Raw genomic sequence first — 27,899 nt, 5'->3', positions numbered from 1 at the left:
TATTGTTTACACATTTTTGTTTATGTTGTCTCTATATGAAAAAACAAGACAATTTGGCAATGTATTGGTATCTGATGTTATGAGCTCTTAAATATCGGTATCATCAGGCGGTACTAAATATCAATAGCATTTGTTTAATTGACCCTTTAATGAGACTATTTCCAGTTTCTGTTATCCGCAGCTGCTTTTAGACTGTATAAGATCAGTTAATTATCTGCAGCCACCTGAAGGAATCGGATCGGTAGCCTCTGTAATTGAATGAAGTGCCAGTGGTGGTGACCTTGGTTAAATCGTGCACAACGAACAGCAGGCAGCTGCAATATAACGGCTACATCTTAATGTCTCTGCACACATCCAACGGGTCCATTTTGACTACAGTTTTATCTTTTTCTCCAGGTTGGTGCCTTTATTCACCTGGCTGCCACCCAGAGAATAGTGGAGTTCTTTCAAAATTTCCTCTCTGGCTATGGTCCAAACCTTGTTTAAATATTTTCAGTCGAGCTGTTTTATTGGCAGCAACGTAGTGCTGTGTTGTCTGATGTGAAAATAGACATTTTTTAAGTGGAGCAGAAGCTGTGTCTGAAGCATCAGAGTTTCTCTGGCACAACATTGTGTTCATGCTGTGTTGGTTATTATGACACTTTATGAAAATGTGTCTGCAATGTTCAAACTATAGATTGAACATGGCATCTGTGGTAAAGTGGAGCGCTTTCTGGGATTTCTTTTTATCAACTTCCTTTACGAAACGTTGTCAAGATCAACAACTACCTGTCTCCCCACTCCCGTGTACATTTGTGATTGAGAAAAAGTCAACTATACGGTTAAGAGTGTTAAAAGTTGTGTCAAGTCAAGCTAATATCAGTTAGAGGGTTATAGTGGTTGAGACCATGATTTCCTATACAAATCTTATTGTTAGTGTTGGAACCTGTGTTTATAGTTTGATGCCAAAGTTAAGCAGCATTGGTCTTACAGGAATGTTATTTGATGTGGCACTAGATTTAAGTCCATGCTCCTGACAGGATTGGATCATTTTGTGTGTCAGTCAAATTCCGTTTAATATTTATATTGACAAACCCAAACAACCTTCGAGGTGTTTCAGTCTACAGCACGAGTTCATGTTTATTTCCTTTTTTGAATGTTTCACATCTCTGTGTTTGTCCATCAGGTGAGTGGGCGGCTTGCAGACAAACATGACTGCCAACAAGGGTTTGAAGGCTGTGCCTCGAGCAGGAGGGGGTAAAGCTCCCCGGGACGTCCCCGACAGGTCAGTGACATCTGGGACATCAGGGGTGAGCTGGTTAATGTTCATGTGCATGTCCATGCCACATGGTTTCAGAGCATCCTGACTAAAAGAGAAACAAGTGCTGCACTCAATATCAGTCCGTTCATTTTCAACCACATATTTCTCATCGACGATCAGTTTGTAGTAGTTTCTTCACTCGTGGGAAAGAACGGCTGATGATTGTCTGTCATGATAAGACTTTCAAAGCTATTGCAAGTACGATCCTGTATCCTGGACAAGGGCCCCATCCAACTCTGTACTGTGAGTAGTGAGCTGAAGCTTGTGTTAGCATGTTGAGAGCTGACAGTGTCCTGCTGGGAGAGAAAAACAAACTTTGGGAATGATATGTGATATGGAGACTATTCGTTCTTACAGTTTATCATCCTGTCCATTTTCTTTTACCAGAAAGTGTTCTTAGGAACAGGCAGACTGTTCTCATCTCACACACAGTAGTTACACAACATCATTGCACTTCACAGCGGTGAATGTAGTCAGTGTTCACACTGTCGCACCACCTTGTGACAGTCTGATGGCGGATTTTGAGCAAGACGATTGTTAGAAAGGTTGCTGTTTATCCTTATTCTAATATATCATAATGCTACTATTTGTCTAGCAGTGTTTCTTATTCTTACCTAATTTCCTGTGCTCTTGAAGCAGTGGTGGTAAACACACACACACAGCAAAACACTGCAAAACATAAAGTAACCGGTGGCAGCTTGGTCCTTGGCAATGCGCACAAATGTTAATCATAATGTAAATATTAGGATTAAGATAAATGGCATTCCTTTGCTGGTAAATGTGCACGTTCACCACTATTCCCAAGGTAGACTTGGAGAATGCAAATGTGTGGAAAACACTAATCACAGTAGCACAAAGCTCTCTTATCCTGCTGACTGCATTACTCTAATATGATAAGTGTGCATTTAACCTCAGCCTCTTTTGATAAATGTAATTGACATTGCAGTAGTGCCTTATTAACAGCTTGCTGTCCTCATGGGCTCATGTTACCCTCGATTCCTACAGATCACAAAGACGCTTTGCAGCTCCTGTGTTTTAACAAATGGAGGGAAAATTAGTGGATAGTGCTAAACAATGCCTTCCCCTAAACTATGAGGTCCACGAGGGAGGAGTTTCTTGGACACTTCACTATAACAAACTGTGTAGCCTCAACACATGGCAACATGCAGGAACATGGTGCGAACAAACAATACAAAACTAAACCAAAACAATGAGGGTGTGCTCTTGTTCTGTGATCTTCTGTGAAGGAATATTTTCAATTCATTCCCTAAAAGATTGCGTTAACCAAAAAAGCAACCCAGAAAGTAGATTTAACACAAAACATGCTTACAAGGCTGTGAGAGAGACGGCTCACTCTACTGTGACTAGTGTTTTATACACACACTGAATGTATCTTATATACTGAAATGCAAGCAAATAAACAACAAAACTCTTATATTAAATGTGTTTAATTATCACAGTTGTATCCGTGATAATGTATAAGTGAGTGCTGATGGATGACAAAGTTAACATTTGTTAGCAGTTTGCTTCCTCCATCGTGGTCAGAAACAGGAAGTGGCCTGTGGTGCCGTGAAGCCTGAGCGTGGCGACAGCGGTGAATACTCGCCGTGTTTCAACCCGAGTGGCCATCAAACCAAAAGAGCAAACATTTTAATTGCTGTCATTAACGCAATCTATTGTACTGTTACTGGCATTAGAGTATATTACTGAGGGTTTTCTCTGGTTGCTACTAAAACATTCCCATTGATACTTAGCTTGAGAAACTCTGCTCCCTCTCTGGCCATACTCCTTGGCAGAAGTTGAGTTGGGAGGAAACCAGTAGGATTTTAATGTGCCAGACACATTCTGATAGCTCCCGCCTGAAGCACTGCAACGTGTCTTATGTTTGACAGCTGAATAATATCAGTGTGTGCTCAAAAATAAGCATAAAGTATTGCTCATTAGAAAAATAGGGTAGGTTTAATGAAGAGAAAAGTCTCCCTGTTCTGGAGATGAGCAGTGTATAAACATACATACATAGTTTATAACGCCAACATGTAAGCAGATATTTATTATTATTAATGTTCTTAATAATAAGAAATATGAGTGAAGGCTGGTGTATAAAGAGAGAATGAATGACACAGTTGTAATAAAATATAATATGTCTTTATAATAAATGTTATTATGGTTGACAAAAACATTATTAATAAACATTAACAAACACCTAAAAATGTCCTTCACCAAGCTGGTGAAAAGAATTTTCAGTGATATATTAGTTCAGTATCCAAGGTATTGCGTGCTCGCAAAAAACAATTATTTTGGACTTCAGAATACTACAAACCAGCAATAAAAAATGTAAAGACATGAGTCATTGTCTCAAAATCTCACATTTCCTCCGGGGAAGTAAAAAAGGTTTCATACATCATGTTTGCAGCTTGCCAGTTCTTAGCTGTTGTAAAAAGTCTCCCCTCCCTGGAGCCGGAGGAATGAAACCAGGGAAGGGCAGGTAGGTGAGGAGGGAGATCTGTCCTAACCTGCATTGTTGGATCACAGTCCGTAGCCCTCAGCTTCCTCCTCCCATAAGGCTTGTTATTCTAACCGTGGCTGTGACATCAGATCTCCCAACGCTTCACTCTCGCAAGACTCAGCTAGCTCCCAAGTCATGACAAGGTTCCTGAACGAGTATGAGTAGTAAGGTGTTGTTTCTTTCTGTGGAAATCTTAAAGCCTGTGTGTGGTACAGTCAGGAGTGAGCGTGGGACAACTGTAGCACCTAGTATCACTTAAGTAAAAGGCTGCGAGGACCAGACAAGAGTGGTAAGACTTTACCAGGTAAGGCCGCTGTAATAAATCTTGCTTGGCCCACTGCTTTCTGTGTTTCTCATTTTTATTATGTGGAAAAATCCACAGTGAAATTTGAATCTAGTCTGTATTTCTTTTGGCCTTTATTTAAATCTCATTCTGCCAAAGACAGAATACTTTCCTGTGGTTGTTCTTAATAAGTGGCTCAGGTTTTCGTTCTGTCTTTGATCTTGCAAATGAATTCAGAATTTTCAGCTGATTCCTGAAAGTCTTCCCCCATCTGTTTACCATCGAGTTTCTGGTACTTGCTGCAGGGTTGAGTGCCTTTTTTGGTTCATGATAATCCCCCCCCCCTCAGAGAATCATATACATGTGTACAATGTTTTTCACATCTTTCTGTCTCGTTACAGGTGCCAGTCTACGTCACCGTGTCCTGTTCTTGCTGCCAGTCAGGGGCAGAGCCAGCAGCCTCTTCTTAGCGACGGTGAAAGCTCTGGGAAGCAGAGTAGGTACATTAGGACTGACGGGAGGTTCCTGGCACGTGCTGGCTGGAAGAGAAAGACTGCGACCTCTTGTGTCACTGGTGACACCGACTACCAAGGTCGTCTCACCAAGTCAAAGAGCATCAGCTGTTTGGACAACAGGCTCTCCATCTATAAGCCTCAGACTCAAACCTGCCAGGAAGGTCAAGGTGTCCAGGAGCAACAAGGAGAGGGACTCAACGCTAGGCCCCGGAGTTGGAGCACACTCTCACTGGGACCTTCCTCTAACCAAAGCCACAGGCGCACTCTCTCTCTCACCCGCCCGGGATCAGGTGTTCCCCCGACCACAATCCGCAAAAAGATCTCAGAATGGGAGTGCCGAAGGGTGGCTCTGCCTAGGATGAGCTTGTGTCTAGATAAAAGAGGAGGAGAGCGTGTAGGGGGCAGTGAGGGCTGCCCCAGCCTGCTTTCTTCTCCTTGTAGCGAGAAAACGTTTGACTTAAAGGGGGTTCGCAGGATGAGCACAGCTTTCTCAGAATGCTCCTACACAGAGGAAGAGGAAGGGGTTTCTGACAAAGACGGCTTAGGCCGCTTCCAGAAGAGGATAGGGAAGACAGAGTCCTCAGGAACGTTTGCACGTTCCGTGTCTGCTCGGAAGGAGACGTCAGCGGTTCTCAACAGGATACAAAAGATAGAGCAAGCCCTGAAGGAGAATCCCAGCCCATCACCTCCACGATATCTGAGTAATTGCTATGCTCTCGACAAGACAAGACAAAAGTCTTTTGTCATTGGTGACGACTTGGACAGTACTTGCACCAGTAAGCGCAGCAGCATTTGCTCGGTGGCCACAGAACCAGATGCTGTTTTGGTGCCTGATAAGCTCTGTAAACTCAGACAAAGATTTAGTGTGAGCTCAGCCAGGTCTGAGAGCCCAGAACCACTGGCCCAACAGAGCTCTGTCGGCACACCGGTCAACCCCTTACCTAAACCCAAACGCACTTTTGAGTACGACGCCAAACGGGACCAGAAGGCTGTGTCGCCAGCCAACGGACTACCTCCGAACAGAGCCCCGGAGTCTCCCCCGCCGCTGCCCTTGACCCCTGCACCCTGCATGACTCGAACGGTAAAGACCGAGGGGAGGACCCAGGACAGGTGAGAATATAAGTGTGCCTCTGTCTAAAGACAGTTTATCCGTGAAAGTCAATGTACAATTAAATGTTTTATTATATGTATCCTTAGTGGGTGCTATGAATTTCTTTATATTCCTCAGAAATTTATTTTTGTTTGACACATCTAACAGTCTTATAAGGAATTTGAATCATAGGCCAAGTGTTTGCTTTGTTGGTGTTGTACGTTACTGATTAGTGTGTCTGATTGTGGTGTTGGAGCGATCCACTCTGGTTATCCTAAGTGGAGATCGATCAGTTGTTATGTTCCCAGAAGACCATTGAATAATAACGCTAGTTTTGGTATAGCATTGAGTTCTCGTCATCCCAGCTTTCCTAATTTAATCAAACTGAACATTGTCATCATGGGTTTATCATGAGGTAAATGCCTACTGGAAATCATAAAAGCGGCTCATAAAACTAACGGATGCATTGTACTATTTGAAATGTCAGATTCTTTACTTAAATTAATTTTGGTTCATGAAAAGATTTGGCAATTTAAACACACTTCCAGCAAATATGCAGTATATTCTTAATCAAAAATATGTTTACTCAGAATCTGCCTGTAACTGAATGAATAACCTATAAAACCAGTGAAACCCTGGATTATTGGGCCCCTTTGTTGTTTGAATATTAGCTCAATCTTGGATCCTGTAGTTAACTTAAAGCTCTCAGGCTCAGCTGACTCAGTTTGAGGGTGGGGCCTCTCCAAATTGTCCTTTTGTAAAATGAGGATGAAATCCTGAGATGTTCATCCCTTGGACTCTGTGTTTAACATTCCTGTGGCTCTAGCAATTTTCAGACTAAGTTTAAAAGCCACACGCTGTCGATGGCGCGACATGACCATAGTGTAGATCCCTGCACTGATGGAGCAAAGTTCCTCTGCAGTGCCTTGCGACGTGTGATGTGGACCGTATACTGTGCAGAGACCGCTCAGGAATAGTGAGATATCTGCATGTTTACTTCTGACTTATCAGGATGTTCCTTGTGATTGGAGGCACATGCTGATCCTGGTGTTTCTGTTTGTGTGTGTTTTATAATTAGAGGCTCATCATTTAGGGATAAGACAAAGCTTTTGACTTTCCCTGCTTCTAGTTGGCAAGGAGTAAAACGGGCCATCTGCGCTATATTTAATGCCATCTGGACTTTTTCTGTTTACTTTTATCTGTCTCCACTTTCTTAACATCTTTCCCCGTCATGGTCTGTTGTGACTTTCTTCATTTCTTCCCAGAGAGTCGTGTGAGTCGGAGGAGGTTACGAGTAGTCTGCCATCTTCGTCCTCACCTACAGAGAATGGCACACTAACCACAGGCACACAGAGTCGGCCCAATTCCAAAAGCACTTTAGAGGAGAATGCCTATGAGGACATAGTAGGTAAGCACACTGCTTTAAAATCAGTAGAGAGGACCTTGGATCTTAGTATAATTCACTTTTGTATGTAAATTGCCTCTCTGGTTTTGGCTTCTCAAATGTGAATATTTGCAGGTTCTATGATGTAAACTCTATCTTTGTGTTTTGGACTTTTGGTTGGACAACGAGGCATTTGAATATATCAACTTGGGCTTTGGGAAATTTACAATGTTCACTATTTTCTGATATTCTATGGATCAAACAATTATTTGATTAGTCAAGAAAATAATCGATAAGGAAAACATTTGTTAGTTGCAGCCCTTATAAAGTTTAATGCAAATCATACTTACAAAATCATGTGATAAGCAAGACAGTGCCAGTACATTTGTAATCAAACAGATGCTTTGCAAACATCCAGATGAAACACTGAAAATAATCTCAGGTGAAACTGCAGCTGTGAGGGTTTGCATAAATGACATGCATAAATTGAAAGTATTGAAAGAAAAGAAAATAGGTGTTAGTTTGTGTTCAGGACCTTCCTCAAAGAGTAAATACATGATGTGGTTTGTGAATGCAACAGTGGCGGAAGAAGACAGTCGTCAGATGTTTTTGTGAAAGGGATAGTCCCATGCAGCGTGACCTAATGTAATACGATTGTGAGGTGGCTCCTCCTCCTGCATCTGCCGTCATCATTTTTTTACACTGGTCATTTACACAGTTATCTAAAGTAATGAGCGTTTGCTGAATCTATTGTGGCACACTCATACGAGCCCACCATACACAAAAAAGGTAAAAGAAAGTTAAAATAAGAATACGGAAATGTTCTTGCAATAGGCCCATTGTTTTCAGTAATAGTCACAATTCTACAGCCGTACACTCACGGTACAGAAATTTATAATGTTGTTGCTGAGTTTTGATTGTAGTGCATCATCCTCCCACATTGCAACCTTGCAAAGCGGCATGTTGTGTAACTCACTGTACACAATATCCACTCAAATGTTTTCTACGATGATGTGTGTATGAGGAGCCAAATTCCTTTCCACTAGCATGACCCCTCAGCTTTCGGCCCATTCCAATTGCCACTTCCCGCACGCAGTGCATACTTAATTAAGTGGAACTGTGTCAGTGTGAGTAAAGTCTCATGATGAAGCTGGGATGATAAATGCTCAGTGACTAAATAAGGGCTTCATATGCAAGTATTACATTTGGGTATTTCTACAAGTAGTCACATTGTTCTCAAATCATTGATCAGCGTCATGCTTATCATCATTAGTTTTTTTAAGCTAAGGATGTGCAGCAGAGAAAGGCATGACGGCTTTTCATGTGAATCCTTACAAAGCTTTCTATTGTTCATCCAGCTCTGTGAGTGTGACGTTTTCTGTTTGGTGATGCAACTGTTGTCAATCTCTTTATCCTACTGATGAAGACATTGTCTCTGAGTAAGTTTGAAATGGCTCCAGCTATATGCAACAAAGCATTCAAGTTGGAGTCAGTGGTTTTCAGGTCAGAATGTGAGAAGCAGTCACAGCTGTAAATGAGCCATGTTTTGGTCCCTCTGCACCTCTATTTTAACTAGAATTTCATTCAGAGAACCAGACGTTCCCACACATTTTCCCCAGGACATCTTGGAGCCACTTTGAGAGGACATTCACCCACACCATTTGGCTTTTTGGCACCTGTGCTTGATGCCAGATGTATACCTTAAGAGTGCAAGTCATTTGTGACCCATGCTACAGTGTTACTACAATTGAACGGGGGATTGAGATATTAGGGGACTGTGTTACGTGCTTTTGACTAGTGACGATGAGTGATCTGTTCACAGGCAGATGAATCATACCCTTTGCTAACTCTATTATTCAGCTTATTCAGCATCATAGAGTCCCGGTCCCACCGTTGTTACCTTTGCTGACGTATTTTGCTCAAGTGGTGTCTGCTCTTCCCCTTTGGTGAATACATCTGGAAGACTGTCTGGTACAGGTTGTTAGTGATTCATATTTGATTTAGACTACAATGACACAGTAACAGACACGCTTGGGCCTCTGATTTCTTTATTCTTTGGTGTAAAACACATCATGTGCATTCTTCAGTGTGGTCACAAGCAGCCTGGTTTGCTGTGCCGCAACTGTATGCACATTTCTGATTTCTGATCAATGGTTGAGCGCCAGTGCTACGATAGTGTAACACGTCCACTTTATTGGGTGAGCTAATACTGAAGTAGTTGGTGTAGTTTGTTCTGTGCCTCGCCCTGCCCAGAGAGTCCATTGTGTACACAGAAATGTACAATCATAGAGTGCAGCCGAGGTGTGTCCACTCTCTGCATAATACTGTGTCTGGGGGGGGGGGGGGGGTGCTACAGAGAGCTCTGGATGTTTGTAATCAGAGGAGTAGATTAGTACCCTCCAGTACATAAGCAGCTCTGCAGACATATCATTTTCCCAGCAGGCTCTTATTACAGTATTGCTTCAGTTTAATGGAGTTGCAGCACAACGTGGGGTCACACTAAGCCCTCGTATTCTGCTCCCCAGCTTTAATGATGCACAGAATATCCCTCCAGTATGGTAATGTACTGTGTGACACCTCATAACGCCTCTAAGATCCCTAGCAGTGTGCATTGTCTGCGTATGTGTGCATGGGTGTGTGTCTTTACCCCAGACAGGTTGAATAATTAACCCACAAATAGATAACTGAACAAAGTTCTGCCTGTAGGTTAACTTAGATGTGTGAAAAACACATTCTCACTATTTGAGATGCTGAGTTCACAGGGTTTTCCACGAACACACTCAGGAAGAAGGAGCACAGCTACCAAATAGTTTTTGTGGTTCTTTTGACAGATAACACTGCTTTTCTTTCTTTTAAAAGTTCCCCTCATGCATTTCGACGCCATCTGGCTCTGTTTTTATTCTTCGCTGTGGTTTCTTCACTTTCTCACAACCTTTTTCAGACCCTGCCAAAAAGCTATTCTCAGAGTCCATGTCTGAATAGACATGGACTGTGGTGTTACACAAGTTTTCTCTTTATTGAAGTTGGCCCTCTGCCAGGTGACATCAGTGTGAGCTGTGCAGCACTGTAATGTTCCTTTTCTTTTCTTTTCCGCTATCATTTATTCACTGAAGTACATCTACAGAGCAGTAGATACGTCTGTGCTTATTGTAACTTCTTGAGCTACAGTGATGCATATTTTCTATGTTTCTATGTTAATCCTTGAACAATTGAGACCCTACTCAGATTAACTGTGGTCTTTAAACCTGATTGTCGGTGCATTTGAAAATCCACAATGTGTTTAAACATCATGGCAGGAGGTTAAGGTTTTTATTTTCAATATTCTGGGTATTTTACAATTATATATTCTTATCTTATATTTGAACATTATAATATAACTCTTCTCAGTGTAAGACTAAGAAGAAGATGATGTCTCACAGCAGACAGTTGGCATGCCTGGACAGTGACTCACCAGCAGTGATGTTTCCAGAGGTTTCAGCTGGGCCTGTGGGGCCCAGTGCCAACAGCAAATGTTTTGAAAAAAGGGAGTTCACATGAGACAGCTGGGAGTGACCTTTGACTTACCTTTCATGACTCATCTCTTTTCAGACTAACCATAGGTTCACCCCCGTTCACCCTTTGTGACCCCACAGCCTCCTCTGTCTTCTGTTGAAAACACCCTCTGTCTATAGACAGTTGCTAGCTTTACTGATGTTGTCACTATACTCTGAATACTTACTTCATCCCGACAGAGAAGGAGAACCCATATGAGGATGTTGACCTGAAGCGGAAGAGTTTGGGTCGGAAGTCATGTCTCACCACCATGGATAGGAAGCTGAACTCTCCACCTCAGGTAAGTCAGAAGCCTGTTGGCTCAACAGCACTGATGTGTGTTCCTGTAGTAAACATAAGACACATGTTTTCCAGTGGTAATGTGAATCCCCCTCCTTTTGTGTCAGTGCCTGGACAAGATCTTTTAAAGACTCTCACACCTCATTCGTGGTGCTCCAGGATACAGTTTGACATGTTTATATATATGTGTATATATATATGTATGTATAGGTATATATACCTATACATACATATATACAAATAGGTATACATATGTATGTATAGTATAGATATATGTATGTATAGGTGTGTATATATATATATTTGTACTGTATGTATTGGTACATACCTATACATACCTATATACATACACATATATATATACATACCTATACATACATAACTATACACATATATTTACATATATATATACATACATATGTACAAATATATATATATGTATATATACATATATGTATATATATATGTATACATATATATGTATGTATATATATATACGTATATATACATCTTGTTGTTCTGAGTTTGTACTCATGGTTGAATGCACTTATTGTAAGTCGTTTTGGATAAAAGTGTCATCTAATTTAAATGTAATGTAATGTATATATATATATATATATATACATTACATTACATTTAAATATATTATATATATATATATATATATATATATATATATATATATATATATATATATAAAAAACAGGTTTTTATATTTAGCTCAAATTAATTTAATTCAAATAACTGTTACTATGGAAACGGTCAGGTCATCTGTGAGGTGTGTGGGAGAAGCTACATCTGTTTCTGTTTTCCGTGATGTCACAGTGACATCATCTGTTCTGTGAGGTGTCGAGGGAGGTGATGTCACTGAGAAGAATCAAAGGCAGTGATGTCATCTGTTGTCACAGAACCCGTGATGTCACAGTGACATCATCTGTTCTGTGAGGTGTCGGGGGGAGGTGATGTCACTGAGAAGAATCAAAGGCAGTGATGTCATCTGTTGTCACAGAATGAACTGATCAAGCTTTCAAAGATTCCAATAACTGTTACTATAGAAACAGTCAGGTCATCTGTGCAGTGTGGGGGAGGAGCTACATATTTTAGTTATTTCCTCCGCCTCCTGCACCAAAAAAAAAAAAAAAAACAGTTTTTTACATTGGGTTGAGGCCAATGGATTCAACCCTGGCTCACATGTGAAGATCACATGAAAACTCCAAACCAGAGTCCCGCCGTGCTCTGGCATGCATGCAAGCAGTAGAGAGGGGGAGTAGGCGGCAGTGACGTTGCTTTCCAGCCAAACTTGAGCACGGCCGCAATTAGCCGCGTCAATATGTGGCGGGAACCAGCAAAAATACTGGTGGTGCCTGGTGCCACTGCCTTCCACTAGTCTACTCCCTGTCTGATAAGCAAGGTGGAAGTCACTTCTATTTATAACTCTGTTTCTGTTTTCCGTGATGTCACAGTGACATCATCTGTTCTGTGAGGTGTCGAGGGAGGTGATGTCACTGAGAAGAATCAAAGGCAGTGATGTCATCTGTTGTCACAGAACCCGTGATGTCACAGTGACATCATCTGTTCTGTGAGGTGTCGGGGGGGGAGGTGATGTCACTGAGAAGAATCAAAGGCAGTGATGTCATCTGTTGTCACAGAACCCGTGATGTCACAGTGACATCATCTGTTCTGTGAGGTGTCGGGGGAGGTGATGTCACTGAGAAGAATCAAAGGCAGTGATGTCATCTGTTGTCACAGAACCCGTGATGTCACAGTGACATCATCTGTTCTGTGAGGTGTCGGGGGGGGGGGGGGGGGGAGGTGATGTCACTGAGAAGAATCAAAGGCAGTGATGTCATCTGTTGTCACAGGCAGTGATGTCATTTGTTGTCACAGAATGAACTGATCAAGCTTTCAAAGATTCCAATAACTGTTACTATAGAAACGGTCAGGTCATCTGTGCAGTGTGGGGGAGGAGCTACATATTTTAGTTATTTCCTCCGCCTCCTGCACCAAAAAAAAAAAAAACAGTTTTTTACATTGGGTTGAGGCCAATGGATTCAACCCTGGCTCACATGTGAAGATCACATGAAAACTCCAAACCAGAGTCCCGCCGTGCTCTGGCATGCATGCAAGCAGTAGAGAGGGGGAGTAGGCGGCAGTGACGTTGCTTTCCAGGCAAACTTGAGCACGGCCGCAATTAGCCGCGTCAATATGTGGCGGGAACCAGCAAAAATACTGGTGGTGCCTGGTGCCACTGCCTTCCACTAGTCTACTCCCTGTCTGACAAGCAAGGTGGAAGTCACTTCTATTTATAAACTCTGTTTCTGTTTTCCGTGATGTCACAGTGACATCATCTGTTCTGTGAGGTGTCGAGGGAGGTGATGTCACTGAGAAGAATCAAAGGCAGTGATGTCATCTGTTGTCACAGAACCCGTGATGTCACAGTGACATCATCTGTTCTGTGAGGTGTCGGGGGGGGGGGGGGAGGTGATGTCACTGAGAAGAATCAAAGGCAGTGATGTCATCTGTTGTCACAGAACCCGTGATGTCACAGTGACATCATCTGTTCTGTGAGGTGTCGGGGGAGGTGATGTCACTGAGAAGAATCAAAGGCAGTGATGTCATCTGTTGTCACAGAACCCGTGATGTCACAGTGACATCATCTGTTCTGTGAGGTGTCGGGGGAGGTGATGTCACTGAGAAGAATCAAAGGCAGTGATGTCATCTGTTGTCACAGAACCCGTGATGTCACAGTGACATCATCTGTTCTGTGAGGTGTCGGGGGGGGGGGGGGGGAGGTGATGTCACTGAGAAGAATCAAAGGCAGTGATGTCATCTGTTGTCACAGAACCCGTGATGTCACAGTGACATCATCTGTTCTGTGAGGTGTCGGGGGAGGTGATGTCACTGAGAAGAATCAAAGGCAGTGATGTCATCTGTTGTCACAGAACCCGTGATGTCACAGTGACATCATCTGTTCTGTGAGGTGTCGGGGGGAGGTGATGTCACTGAGTAGAATCAAAGGCAGTGATGTCATTTGTTGTCACAGAATGAACTGATCAAGCTTTCAAAGATTCCAATAACTGTTACTATAGAAACGGTCAGGTCATCTGTGCAGTGTGGGGGAGGAGCTACATATTTTAGTTATTTCCTCCGCCTCCTGCACCAAAAAAAAACAAAACAGTTTTTTACATTGGGTTGAGGCCAATGGATTCAACCCTGGCTCACATGTGAAGATCACATGAAAACTCCAAACCAGAGTCCCGCCGTGCTCTGGCATGCATGCAAGCAGTAGAGAGGGGGAGTAGGCGGCAGTGACGTTGCTTTCCAGGCAAACTTGAGCACGGCCGCAATTAGCCGCGTCAATATGTGGCGGGAACCAGCAAAAATACTGGTGGTGCCTGGTGCCACTGCCTTCCACTAGTCTACTCCCTGTCTGACAAGCAAGGTGGAAGTCACTTCTATTTATAAACTCTGTTTCTGTTTTCCGTGATGTCACAGTGACATCATCTGTTCTGTGAGGTGTCGAGGGAGGTGATGTCACAGAAGAATCAAAGGCAGTGATGTCATCTGTTGTCACAGAACCCGTGATGTCACAGTGACATCATCTGTTCTGTGAGGTGTCGGGGGGGGAGGTGATGTCACTGAGAAGAATCAAAGGCAGTGATGTCATCTGTTGTCACAGAACCCGTGATGTCACAGTGACATCATCTGTTCTGTGAGGTGTCGGGGGAGGTGATGTCACTGAGAAGAATCAAAGGCAGTGATGTCATCTGTTGTCACAGAACCCGTGATGTCACAGTGACATCATCTGTTCTGTGAGGTGTCGGGGGGGGGGAGGTGATGTCACTGAGAAGAATCAAAGGCAGTGATGTCATCTGTTGTCACAGAACCCGTGATGTCACAGTGACATCATCTGTTCTGTGAGGTGTCGGGGGGGGGGGGGGGAGGTGATGTCACTGAGAAGAATCAAAGGCAGTGATGTCATCTGTTGTCACAGAACCCGTGATGTCACAGTGACATCATCTGTTCTGTGAGGTGTCGGGGGGAGGTGATGTCACTGAGTAGAATCAAAGGCAGTGATGTCATTTGTTGTCACAGAATGAACTGATCAAGCTTTCAAAGATTCCAATAACTGTTACTATAGAAACGGTCAGGTCATCTGTGCAGTGTGGGGGAGGAGCTACATATTTTAGTTATTTCCTCCGCCTCCTGCACCAAAAAAAAAAAAAAACAGTTTTTTACATTGGGTTGAGGCCAATGGATTCAACCCTGGCTCACATGTGAAGATCACATGAAAACTCCAAACCAGAGTCCCGCCGTGCTCTGGCATGCATGCAAGCAGTAGAGAGGGGGAGTAGGCGGCAGTGACGTTGCTTTCCAGGCAAACTTGAGCACGGCCGCAATTAGCCGCGTCAATATGTGGCGGGAACCAGCAAAAATACTGGTGGTGCCTGGTGCCACTGCCTTCCACTAGTCTACTCCCTGTCTGACAAGCAAGGTGGAAGTCACTTCTATTTATAAACTCTGTTTCTGTTTTCCGTGATGTCACAGTGACATCATCTGTTCTGTGAGGTGTCGAGGGAGGTGATGTCACAGAAGAATCAAAGGCAGTGATGTCATCTGTTGTCACAGAACCCGTGATGTCACAGTGACATCATCTGTTCTGTGAGGTGTCGGGGGGGAGGTGATGTCACTGAGAAGAATCAAAGGCAGTGATGTCATCTGTTGTCACAGAACCCGTGATGTCACAGTGACATCATCTGTTCTGTGAGGTGTCGGGGGAGGTGATGTCACTGAGAAGAATCAAAGGCAGTGATGTCATCTGTTGTCACAGAACCCGTGATGTCACAGTGACATCATCTGTTCTGTGAGGTGTCGGGGGGGGGGAGGTGATGTCACTGAGAAGAATCAAAGGCAGTGATGTCATCTGTTGTCACAGAACCCGTGATGTCACAGTGACATCATCTGTTCTGTGAGGTGTCGGGGGGGGGGGGGGGGAGGTGATGTCACTGAGAAGAATCAAAGGCAGTGATGTCATCTGTTGTCACAGAACCCGTGATGTCACAGTGACATCATCTGTTCTGTGAGGTGTCGGGGGGAGGTGATGTCACTGAGTAGAATCAAAGGCAGTGATGTCATTTGTTGTCACAGAATGAACTGATCAAGCTTTCAAAGATTCCAATAACTGTTACTATAGAAACGGTCAGGTCATCTGTGCAGTGTGGGGGAGGAGCTACATATTTTAGTTATTTCCTCCGCCTCCTGCACCAAAAAAAAAAAAAACAGTTTTTTACATTGGGTTGAGGCCAATGGATTCAACCCTGGCTCACATGTGAAGATCACATGAAAACTCCAAACCAGAGTCCCGCCGTGCTCTGGCATGCATGCAAGCAGTAGAGAGGGGGAGTAGGCGGCAGTGACGTTGCTTTCCAGGCAAACTTGAGCACGGCCGCAATTAGCCGCGTCAATATGTGGCGGGAACCAGCAAAAATACTGGTGGTGCCTGGTGCCACTGCCTTCCACTAGTCTACTCCCTGTCTGACAAGCAAGGTGGAAGTCACTTCTATTTATAAACTCTGTTTCTGTTTTCCGTGATGTCACAGTGACATCATCTGTTCTGTGAGGTGTCGAGGGAGGTGATGTCACTGAGAAGAATCAAAGGCAGTGATGTCATCTGTTGTCACAGAACCCGTGATGTCACAGTGACATCATCTGTTCTGTGAGGTGTCGGGGGGGAGGTGATGTCACTGAGTAGAATCAAAGGCAGTGATGTCATCTGTTGTCACAGAACCCGTGATGTCACAGTGACATCATCTGTTCTGTGAGGTGTCGGGGGAGGTGATGTCACTGAGAAGAATCAAAGGCAGTGATGTCATCTGTTGTCACAGAACCCGTGATGTCACAGTGACATCATCTGTTCTGTGAGGTGTCGGGGGGAGGTGATGTCACTGAGTAGAATCAAAGGCAGTGATGTCATTTGTTGTCACAGAATGAACTGATCAAGCTTTCAAAGATTCCAATAACTGTTACTATAGAAACGGTCAGGTCATCTGTGCAGTGTGGGGGAGGAGCTACATATTTTAGTTATTTCCTCCGCCTCCTGCACCAAAAAAAAAAAAAACAGTTTTTTACATTGGGTTGAGGCCAATGGATTCAACCCTGGCTCACATGTGAAGATCACATGAAAACTCCAAACCAGAGTCCCGCCGTGCTCTGGCATGCATGCAAGCAGTAGAGAGGGGGAGTAGGCGGCAGTGACGTTGCTTTCCAGGCAAACTTGAGCACGGCCGCAATTAGCCGCGTCAATATGTGGCGGGAACCAGCAAAAATACTGGTGGTGCCTGGTGCCACTGCCTTCCACTAGTCTACTCCCTGTCTGACAAGCAAGGTGGAAGTCACTTCTATTTATAAACTCTGTTTCTGTTTTCCGTGATGTCACAGTGACATCATCTGTTCTGTGAGGTGTCGAGGGAGGTGATGTCACTGAGAAGAATCAAAGGCAGTGATGTCATCTGTTGTCACAGAACCCGTGATGTCACAGTGACATCATCTGTTCTGTGAGGTGTCGGGGGGGAGGTGATGTCACTGAGAAGAATCAAAGGCAGTGATGTCATCTGTTGTCACAGAACCCGTGATGTCACAGTGACATCATCTGTTCTGTGAGGTGTCGGGGGAGGTGATGTCACTGAGAAGAATCAAAGGCAGTGATGTCATCTGTTGTCACAGAACCCGTGATGTCACAGTGACATCATCTGTTCTGTGAGGTGTCGGGGGGGGGGGGAGGTGATGTCACTGAGAAGAATCAAAGGCAGTGATGTCATCTGTTGTCACAGAACCCGTGATGTCACAGTGACATCATCTGTTCTGTGAGGTGTCGAGGGAGGTGATGTCACTGAGAAGAATCAAAGGCAGTGATGTCATCTGTTGTCACAGAACCCGTGATGTCACAGTGACATCATCTGTTCTGTGAGGTGTCGGGGGAGGTGATGTCACTGAGAAGAATCAAAGGCAGTGATGTCATCTGTTGTCACAGAACCCGTGATGTCACAGTGACATCATCTGTTCTGTGAGGTGTCGGGGGGGGGGGAGGTGATGTCACTGAGAAGAATCAAAGGCAGTGATGTCATCTGTTGTCACAGAACCCGTGATGTCACAGTGACATCATCTGTTCTGTGAGGTGTCGGGGGGGGGGGGGGGAGGTGATGTCACTGAGAAGAATCAAAGGCAGTGATGTCATCTGTTGTCACAGAACCCGTGATGTCACAGTGACATCATCTGTTCTGTGAGGTGTCGGGGGGAGGTGATGTCACTGAGTAGAATCAAAGGCAGTGATGTCATTTGTTGTCACAGAATGAACTGATCAAGCTTTCAAAGATTCCAATAACTGTTACTATAGAAACGGTCAGGTCATCTGTGCAGTGTGGGGGAGGAGCTACATATTTTAGTTATTTCCTCCGCCTCCTGCACCAAAAAAAAAAAAAACAGTTTTTTACATTGGGTTGAGGCCAATGGATTCAACCCTGGCTCACATGTGAAGATCACATGAAAACTCCAAACCAGAGTCCCGCCGTGCTCTGGCATGCATGCAAGCAGTAGAGAGGGGGAGTAGGCGGCAGTGACGTTGCTTTCCAGGCAAACTTGAGCACGGCCGCAATTAGCCGCGTCAATATGTGGCGGGAACCAGCAAAAATACTGGTGGTGCCTGGTGCCACTGCCTTCCACTAGTCTACTCCCTGTCTGACAAGCAAGGTGGAAGTCACTTCTATTTATAAACTCTGTTTCTGTTTTCCGTGATGTCACAGTGACATCATCTGTTCTGTGAGGTGTCGAGGGAGGTGATGTCACTGAGAAGAATCAAAGGCAGTGATGTCATCTGTTGTCACAGAACCCGTGATGTCACAGTGACATCATCTGTTCTGTGAGGTGTCGGGGGGGAGGTGATGTCACTGAGAAGAATCAAAGGCAGTGATGTCATCTGTTGTCACAGAACCCGTGATGTCACAGTGACATCATCTGTTCTGTGAGGTGTCGGGGGAGGTGATGTCACTGAGAAGAATCAAAGGCAGTGATGTCATCTGTTGTCACAGAACCCGTGATGTCACAGTGACATCATCTGTTCTGTGAGGTGTCGGGGGGAGGTGATGTCACTGAGTAGAATCAAAGGCAGTGATGTCATTTGTTGTCACAGAATGAACTGATCAAGCTTTCAAAGATTCCAATAACTGTTACTATAGAAACGGTCAGGTCATCTGTGCAGTGTGGGGGAGGAGCTACATATTTTAGTTATTTCCTCCGCCTCCTGCACCAAAAAAAAAAAAAACAGTTTTTTTACATTGGGTTGAGGCCAATGGATTCAACCCTGGCTCACATGTGAAGATCACATGAAAACTCCAAACCAGAGTCCCGCCGTGCTCTGGCATGCATGCAAGCAGTAGAGAGGGGGAGTAGGCGGCAGTGACGTTGCTTTCCAGGCAAACTTGAGCACGGCCGCAATTAGCCGCGTCAATATGTGGCGGGAACCAGCAAAAATACTGGTGGTGCCTGGTGCCACTGCCTTCCACTAGTCTACTCCCTGTCTGACAAGCAAGGTGGAAGTCACTTCTATTTATAAACTCTGTTTCTGTTTTCCGTGATGTCACAGTGACATCATCTGTTCTGTGAGGTGTCGAGGGAGGTGATGTCACTGAGAAGAATCAAAGGCAGTGATGTCATCTGTTGTCACAGAACCCGTGATGTCACAGTGACATCATCTGTTCTGTGAGGTGTCGGGGGGGAGGTGATGTCACTGAGAAGAATCAAAGGCAGTGATGTCATCTGTTGTCACAGAACCCGTGATGTCACAGTGACATCATCTGTTCTGTGAGGTGTCGGGGGAGGTGATGTCACTGAGAAGAATCAAAGGCAGTGATGTCATCTGTTGTCACAGAACCCGTGATGTCACAGTGACATCATCTGTTCTGTGAGGTGTCGGGGGGGGGGAGGTGATGTCACTGAGAAGAATCAAAGGCAGTGATGTCATCTGTTGTCACAGAACCCGTGATGTCACAGTGACATCATCTGTTCTGTGAGGTGTCGAGGGAGGTGATGTCACTGAGAAGAATCAAAGGCAGTGATGTCATCTGTTGTCACAGAACCCGTGATGTCACAGTGACATCATCTGTTTTGTGAGGTGTCGGGGGGAGGTGATGTCACTGAGAAGAATCAAAGGCAGTGATGTCATCTGTTGTCACAGAATGAACTGATCAAGCTTTCAAAGATTCCAATAACTGTTACTATAGAAACAGTCAGGTCATCTGTGCAGTGTGGGGGAGGAGCTACATATTTTAGTTATTTCCTCCGCCTCCTGCACCAAAAAAAAAAAAAAAACAGTTTTTTACATTGGGTTGAGGCCAATGGATTCAAGCCTGGCTCACACGTGAAGATCACATGAAAACTCCAAACCAGAGTCCCGCCGTGCTCTGGCATGCATGCAAGCAGTAGAGAGGGGGAGTAGGCGGCAGTGACGTTGCTTTCCAGGCAAACTTGAGCACGGCCGCAATTAGCCGCGTCAATATGTGGCGGGAACCAGCAAAAATACTGGTGGTGCCTGGTGCCACTGCCTTCCACTAGTCTACTCCCTGTCTGACAAGCAAGGTGGAAGTCACTTCTATTTATAAACTCTGTTTCTGTTTTCCGTGATGTCACAGTGACATCATCTGTTCTGTGAGGTGTCAAGGGAGGTGATGTCACTGAGAAGAATCAAAGGCAGTGATGTCATCTGCTGTCACAGAACCCGTGATGTCACAGTGACATCATCTGTTCTGTGAGGTGTCGGGGGGGGGGGGAGGTGATGTCACTGAGAAGAATCAAAGGCAGTGATGTCATCTGTTGTCACAGAACCCGTGATGTCACAGTGACATCATCTGTTCTGTGAGGTGTCGGGGGGAGGTGATGTCACTGAGAAGAATCAAAGGCAGTGATGTCATCTGTTGTCACAGAATGAACTGATCAAGCTTTCAAAGATTCCAATAACTGTTACTATAGAAACGGTCAGGTCATCTGTGCAGTGTGGGGGAGGAGCTACATATTTTAGTTATTTCCTCCGCCTCCTGCACCAAAAAAAAAAAAAAACAGTTTTTTACATTGGGTTGAGGCCAATGGATTCAACCCTGGCTCACACGTGAAGATCACATGAAAACTCCAAACCAGAGTCCCGCCGTGCTCTGGCATGCATGCAAGCAGTAGAGAGGGGGAGTAGGCGGCAGTGACGTTGCTTTCCAGGCAAACTTGAGCACGGCCGCAATTAGCCGCGTCAATATGTGGCGGGAACCAGCAAAAATACTGGTGGTGCCTGGTGCCACTGCCTTCCACTAGTCTACTCCCTGTCTGACAAGCAAGGTGGAAGTCACTTCTATTTATAAACTCTGTTTCTGTTTTCCGTGATGTCACAGTGACATCATCTGTTCTGTGAGGTGTCGGGGGAGGTGATGTCACTGAGAAGAATCAAAGGCAGTGATGTCATCTGTTGTCACAGAACCCGTGATGTCACAGTGACATCATCTGTTCTGTGAGGTGTCGGGGGGGGAGGTGATGTCACTGAGAAGAATCAAAGGCAGTGATGTCATCTGTTGTCACAGAACCCGTGATGTCACAGTGACATCATCTGTTCTGTGAGGTGTCGGGGGAGGTGATGTCACTGAGAAGAATCAAAGGCAGTGATGTCATCTGTTGTCACAGAACCCGTGATGTCACAGTGACATCATCTGTTCTGTGAGGTGTCGGGGGGGGGGGGGGGAGGTGATGTCACTGAGAAGAATCAAAGGCAGTGATGTCATCTGTTGTCACAGAACCCGTGATGTCACAGTGACATCATCTGTTCTGTGAGGTGTCGGGGGAGGTGATGTCACTGAGAAGAATCAAAGGCAGTGATGTCATCTGTTGTCACAGAACCCGTGATGTCACAGTGACATCATCTGTTCTGTGAGGTGTCGGGGGGAGGTGATGTCACTGAGTAGAATCAAAGGCAGTGATGTCATTTGTTGTCACAGAATGAACTGATCAAGCTTTCAAAGATTCCAATAACTGTTACTATAGAAACGGTCAGGTCATCTGTGCAGTGTGGGGGAGGAGCTACATATTTTAGTTATTTCCTCCGCCTCCTGCACCAAAAAAAAAACAAAACAGTTTTTTACATTGGGTTGAGGCCAATGGATTCAACCCTGGCTCACATGTGAAGATCACATGAAAACTCCAAACCAGAGTCCCGCCGTGCTCTGGCATGCATGCAAGCAGTAGAGAGGGGGAGTAGGCGGCAGTGACGTTGCTTTCCAGGCAAACTTGAGCACGGCCGCAATTAGCCGCGTCAATATGTGGCGGGAACCAGCAAAAATACTGGTGGTGCCTGGTGCCACTGCCTTCCACTAGTCTACTCCCTGTCTGACAAGCAAGGTGGAAGTCACTTCTATTTATAAACTCTGTTTCTGTTTTCCGTGATGTCACAGTGACATCATCTGTTCTGTGAGGTGTCGAGGGAGGTGATGTCACAGAAGAATCAAAGGCAGTGATGTCATCTGTTGTCACAGAACCCGTGATGTCACAGTGACATCATCTGTTCTGTGAGGTGTCGGGGGGGGGAGGTGATGTCACTGAGAAGAATCAAAGGCAGTGATGTCATCTGTTGTCACAGAACCCGTGATGTCACAGTGACATCATCTGTTCTGTGAGGTGTCGGGGGAGGTGATGTCACTGAGAAGAATCAAAGGCAGTGATGTCATCTGTTGTCACAGAACCTGTGATGTCACAGTGACATCATCTGTTCTGTGAGGTGTCGGGGGGGGGGAGGTGATGTCACTGAGAAGAATCAAAGGCAGTGATGTCATCTGTTGTCACAGAACCCGTGATGTCACAGTGACATCATCTGTTCTGTGAGGTGTCGGGGGGGGGGGGGAGGTGATGTCACTGAGAATAATCAAAGGCAGTGATGTCATCTGTTGTCACAGAACCCGTGATGTCACAGTGACATCATCTGTTCTGTGAGGTGTCGGGGGGAGGTGATGTCACTGAGTAGAATCAAAGGCAGTGATGTCATTTGTTGTCACAGAATGAACTGATCAAGCTTTCAAAGATTCCAATAACTGTTACTATAGAAACGGTCAGGTCATCTGTGCAGTGTGGGGGAGGAGCTACATATTTTAGTTATTTCCTCCGCCTCCTGCACCAAAAAAAAAAAAAACAGTTTTTTACATTGGGTTGAGGCCAATGGATTCAACCCTGGCTCACATGTGAAGATCACATGAAAACTCCAAACCAGAGTCCCGCCGTGCTCTGGCATGCATGCAAGCAGTAGAGAGGGGGAGTAGGCGGCAGTGACGTTGCTTTCCAGGCAAACTTGAGCACGGCCGCAATTAGCCGCGTCAATATGTGGCGGGAACCAGCAAAAATACTGGTGGTGCCTGGTGCCACTGCCTTCCACTAGTCTACTCCCTGTCTGACAAGCAAGGTGGAAGTCACTTCTATTTATAAACTCTGTTTCTGTTTTCCGTGATGTCACAGTGACATCATCTGTTCTGTGAGGTGTCGAGGGAGGTGATGTCACTGAGAAGAATCAAAGGCAGTGATGTCATCTGTTGTCACAGAACCCGTGATGTCACAGTGACATCATCTGTTCTGTGAGGTGTCGGGGGGGAGGTGATGTCACTGAGAAGAATCAAAGGCAGTGATGTCATCTGTTGTCACAGAACCCGTGATGTCACAGTGACATCATCTGTTCTGTGAGGTGTCGGGGGAGGTGATGTCACTGAGAAGAATCAAAGGCAGTGATGTCATCTGTTGTCACAGAACCCGTGATGTCACAGTGACATCATCTGTTCTGTGAGGTGTCGGGGGGGAGGTGATGTCACTGAGAAGAATCAAAGGCAGTGATGTCATCTGTTGTCACAGAACCCGTGATGTCACAGTGACATCATCTGTTTTGTGAGGTGTCGGGGGGAGGTGATGTCACTGAGAAGAATCAAAGGCAGTGATGTCATCTGTTGTCACAGAATGAACTGATCAAGCTTTCAAAGATTCCAATAACTGTTACTATAGAAACAGTCAGGTCATCTGTGCAGTGTGGGGGAGGAGCTACATATTTTAGTTATTTCCTCCGCCTCCTGCACCAAAAAAAAAAAAAAAAAACAGTTTTTTACATTGGGTTGAGGCCAATGGATTCAACCCTGGCTCACACGTGAAGATCACATGAAAACTCCAAACCAGAGTCCCGCCGTGCTCTGGCATGCATGCAAGCAGTAGAGAGGGGGAGTAGGCGGCAGTGACGTTGCTTTCCAGGCAAACTTGAGCACGGCCGCAATTAGCCGCGTCAATATGTGGCGGGAACCAGCAAAAATACTGGTGGTGCCTGGTGCCACTGCCTTCCACTAGTCTACTCCCTGTCTGACAAGCAAGGTGGAAGTCACTTCTATTTATAAACTCTGTTTCTGTTTTCCGTGATGTCACAGTGACATCATCTGTTCTGTGAGGTGTCAAGGGAGGTGATGTCACTGAGAAGAATCAAAGGCAGTGATGTCATCTGCTGTCACAGAACCCGTGATGTCACAGTGACATCATCTGTTCTGTGAGGTGTCGGGGGGGGAGGTGATGTCACTGAGAAGAATCAAAGGCAGTGATGTCATCTGTTGTCACAGAACCCGTGATGTCACAGTGACATCATCTGTTCTGTGAGGTGTCGGGGGGAGGTGATGTCACTGAGAAGAATCAAAGGCAGTGATGTCATCTGTTGTCACAGAATGAACTGATCAAGCTTTCAAAGATTCCAATAACTGTTACTATAGAAACGGTCAGGTCATCTGTGCAGTGTGGGGGAGGAGCTACATATTTTAGTTATTTCCTCCGCCTCCTGCACCAAAAAAAAACAAACAGTTTTTTACATTGGGTTGAGGCCAATGGATTCAACCCTGGCTCACACGTGAAGATCACATGAAAACTCCAAACCAGAGTCCCGCCGTGCTCTGGCATGCATGCAAGCAGTAGAGAGGGGGAGTAGGCGGCAGTGACGTTGCTTTCCAGGCAAACTTGAGCACGACGAAGAATCAAAGGCAGTGATGTCATCTGGAGGAGCTACATATTTTAGTTATTTCCTCCACCTCCCGCACCAGCTCTCAATTCAAATCACTGTCAACGTTCGAGAGATATCCAGCCAATTCAAGGACGAGGGTTGTAACCAATTAGATGTAGAGATACAATGGTTGACTGGTACCGCCCACTTACTGTCAAGAAGAAAAACTACTCGCGAGCAAGCAGGTAACAGACTCGCGAGCAGAGTGATGTAAAAGCGCTCGTCAAAGCAAATTACAAGCGCGGCTGTTTGATTTACGCGCGCGCATGGCTCTCATTTGCTCTCTCGAATTTTGACAGTGATTTGCCTTCATATTCCACGTCCCTAGAGCTCGTCTCACCAGGTTTCTCTGGTCCGGGCGAGGTAGCTTTATTCCATGGGTGGCTATTCATCAGGTTTTTTTTTACATATACATACGTAGATATATATACGCTGGGCACGTTAACGCGTTATTAATGCGTTAACGCAGCAATCCATTAACGCCGACAATAATTTTTTCATTCGTTAACAGCATTTTCTTTTTTGCACTGGGAGGGGCTTAATGCTGCTGCGCACATTGACCGAGAACATGGAGAAAGGTACTTTTAAATGGACATTTTCATTTTAAATCTCTACCAGACGGCGTAGTTAATAAAAGCAAAGTTATTTAACCACTCAAACTGGAGTTATCTTATCACCGGAGTACCATGAGCATGAAGTACTACGAGCATGTAGTACGTCTTAAAGGCATTACGCAGCATTGAAACAACCAGTGGAGCGAAACTTCGGCAGACTACTTTGGATGCGGCGTGCGGGAGAACTGTCGACAAACCGACGCAGGAACAATGAACACATGCCTCGGCCAAGTGGAGAGCAGCGGACTGCAGGCCGCTTCCTGCAGTGGAAGAGGTCGGGCTGAGGAGCGTCCTTATAACGCAACGAAAGACGCGTCGTCTTAGGTTGCGTTTCTGTGAGCCTCAAAACGCACCGTCGATTTGTATGAAACGGAGCGGACTACAAAGATGGCGGCGGGGTTAGTGTAACTGCTTCATTTTTTCAGAGGCTTTACATACTAAAAAGTCCCCTGCACATTAAATTCCAGCTGTGTTTTTTATTTTTTTTGCTAGACCTGTTCAGAATTTTTTTTAAAACAGATTTATATTCTGTATGTTAACTTTCTGTTGCTCAGAGTGCCTGTTATATTGTTCTGATAACATTACTTTAAAATAAAAGCGCGCAATACACTAGTTTTTAATTCATTCTTGAATTTAATCGCAGTTAATCACAGAAAAATCTTGCGATTAATCGATTAAATTAGCCCAACACTAGTTTATACCTGGTGATTCTCCACAGAAAGGCCCATCTGCACATTTTGCTTCCTCACTTCAACGGAGAAGCACTTATTTCACTATAGAAAAGGGAGACCCCCATGGTTACTGGTGGTAACAACAAGTGCGGTTTATATACTATATTTATTACTCCAGCAAATACTCCTTGATCAGCTACTTTGTCAGGAATGTAACAGAAGAACAAATGCTTCATCTGTTTACAGCCAAGTCAGTCAATAATTGGATTTTTTTCCATCATACCATGAGAAACTGCAATCTTATATCAAGATGCACATGACATAAATTGTTTACCACACAACAGCAGGGCTCAGAAAGGTTTGTTATTTTGTTTTGCGGAGTTTGAGGTGTGTAGCCTGCAGCTCTTCATCTAACAGCTCAATTTGGCTGCTCCTTCTTGTTCCTACCTGCAGTATTTAAAACCCATCAGCTTAAAGTGACTATGTCTTGTTTTGGAGGAAGAGTTGTTGTTCTCAGCGCTAACTTCCAAGACATGCAGTGCATTTCCTGGGTGGCCTGGGACAGCCACCCTGTGCTCCCTTGGTTGAACACGTGTAATGCTTTTCATGCTGGGTTTGTTTCCGCAGTAACTTAATGCAGCTCTGGTACAGTGTAAATAGAGTGAGTAGTAAACAGTATAGCATGCATCACTTCCCGTTAGTTCTTTGTGCTCTACGAGATCATTCAGTACGTGAATGGTGGACCCTGCTACTAACACATACAATTATTGGATTTTAAACCTTAATTAATAGCCTCAAAAATGGGGGTTTGATTTCATGAATATCTTAAAGGGACAATTCATCCCAAGATCAAAAATACATATTTTTGGAGATATCGTCTGTAGAGTTGTCGGCTCTCGCTTGAATACAATTGGACTATATGGTACTCGGCTTGTGGTGCTCAAAGCAAAAGAAAAGCCACATTATGTATTTTTGAAAAATATTTGACACTATCTTTAATTAATGGACTGGAGTAATTACTTATAAAAACTGTATGCACGGATAAATGAATTAATGAATGAACCATACCAACCTTTGCCTCTTCTTTCCTCTCTTAATAGTTGCCTTCCAAACCCAGTAGCCAGTCTCTTCGCCTCCCTGGTCCGAGTGATAGGAAGAGCCACCGCATGTCACAGTTGTCCAAACGTTACAGCCATGATGAAATGCTGCTTCTCTCACAGCGGGGTGTATCTACGTTACCATGTGGCCTGCTGACGGATGATAGCCTCTGTAGCACTAGTGATACCCTGGCCTCACACAGACACTGGAGGATCCCCAAGGTACACACCCATAGATCCTACACAAACACCTTCACTAAGTCCCTGCAGAGCTCTGAAGGTGTTGTCTTTCCTTTACTGCTTCACAGACCAGCTTAGGTTTCTGTTTCTGACTAAGTCAGAGCAGCTCTGGATCACTTGCAATTCCTCTGTTTTTTTACTTTTATAGAATATAGTGCCTCGATGTGCATAATTACTGCTTGGGTTTTCCTTGTGGAACCTTTTCTCAAGAACTGGCACTGAACATGTTCAGTAACCCTTAAAGCATAGTAAATCATTACTTTTGGCCAGGAACACCCT

General features: G+C 44.7%; 1 protein-coding gene and 1 long non-coding RNA gene across 6 annotated transcripts in view; one reads left to right on the top strand and one right to left on the bottom strand.

The window, feature by feature from the left end:
- dennd2b (DENN domain containing 2B) overlaps positions 1-27,899 on the top strand; it is a 54,908-nt gene that overhangs the window by 12,125 nt on the left and 14,884 nt on the right. For 3 of the 4 annotated variants that reach the window (XM_034557180.1, XM_034557187.1, XM_034557173.1), the window contains exons 2-6: positions 1,166-1,264; positions 4,491-5,714; positions 6,960-7,102; positions 10,810-10,910; positions 27,384-27,602. In XM_034557180.1, the coding sequence (XP_034413071.1) occupies positions 1,191-1,264; positions 4,491-5,714; positions 6,960-7,102; positions 10,810-10,910; positions 27,384-27,602 (1,761 nt within the window). In that variant the 5' untranslated portion in view covers positions 1,166-1,190. Of the gene's footprint in view, positions 1-1,165; positions 1,265-3,939; positions 4,111-4,490; positions 5,715-6,959; positions 7,103-10,809; positions 10,911-27,383; positions 27,603-27,899 lie in introns of those variants that run through there. The other variant, XM_034557195.1, reaches the window with a different exon arrangement.
- LOC117747770 lies at positions 1,169-27,468 on the bottom strand. Of its 2 annotated transcripts, none has more exons than XR_004611476.1 (3): positions 27,356-27,468; positions 10,797-10,953; positions 1,169-1,346 (listed from the first exon to the last, which is right to left on the bottom strand). It is a non-coding gene; the product is annotated as an uncharacterized LOC117747770 (long non-coding RNA). The 2 variants fall into 2 exon arrangements; XR_004611477.1 differs by lacking the exon at positions 1,169-1,346 and adding an exon at positions 1,353-1,596.

This window comes from Cyclopterus lumpus, chromosome 3 (assembly GCF_009769545.1).
Source record: "Cyclopterus lumpus isolate fCycLum1 chromosome 3, fCycLum1.pri, whole genome shotgun sequence".
Taxonomy (NCBI): Eukaryota; Metazoa; Chordata; class Actinopteri; order Perciformes; family Cyclopteridae; genus Cyclopterus; species Cyclopterus lumpus.
The sequence above is the reverse complement of the archived record's forward strand: the minus strand, read 5'-3'. Positions and strand labels throughout refer to the sequence as shown.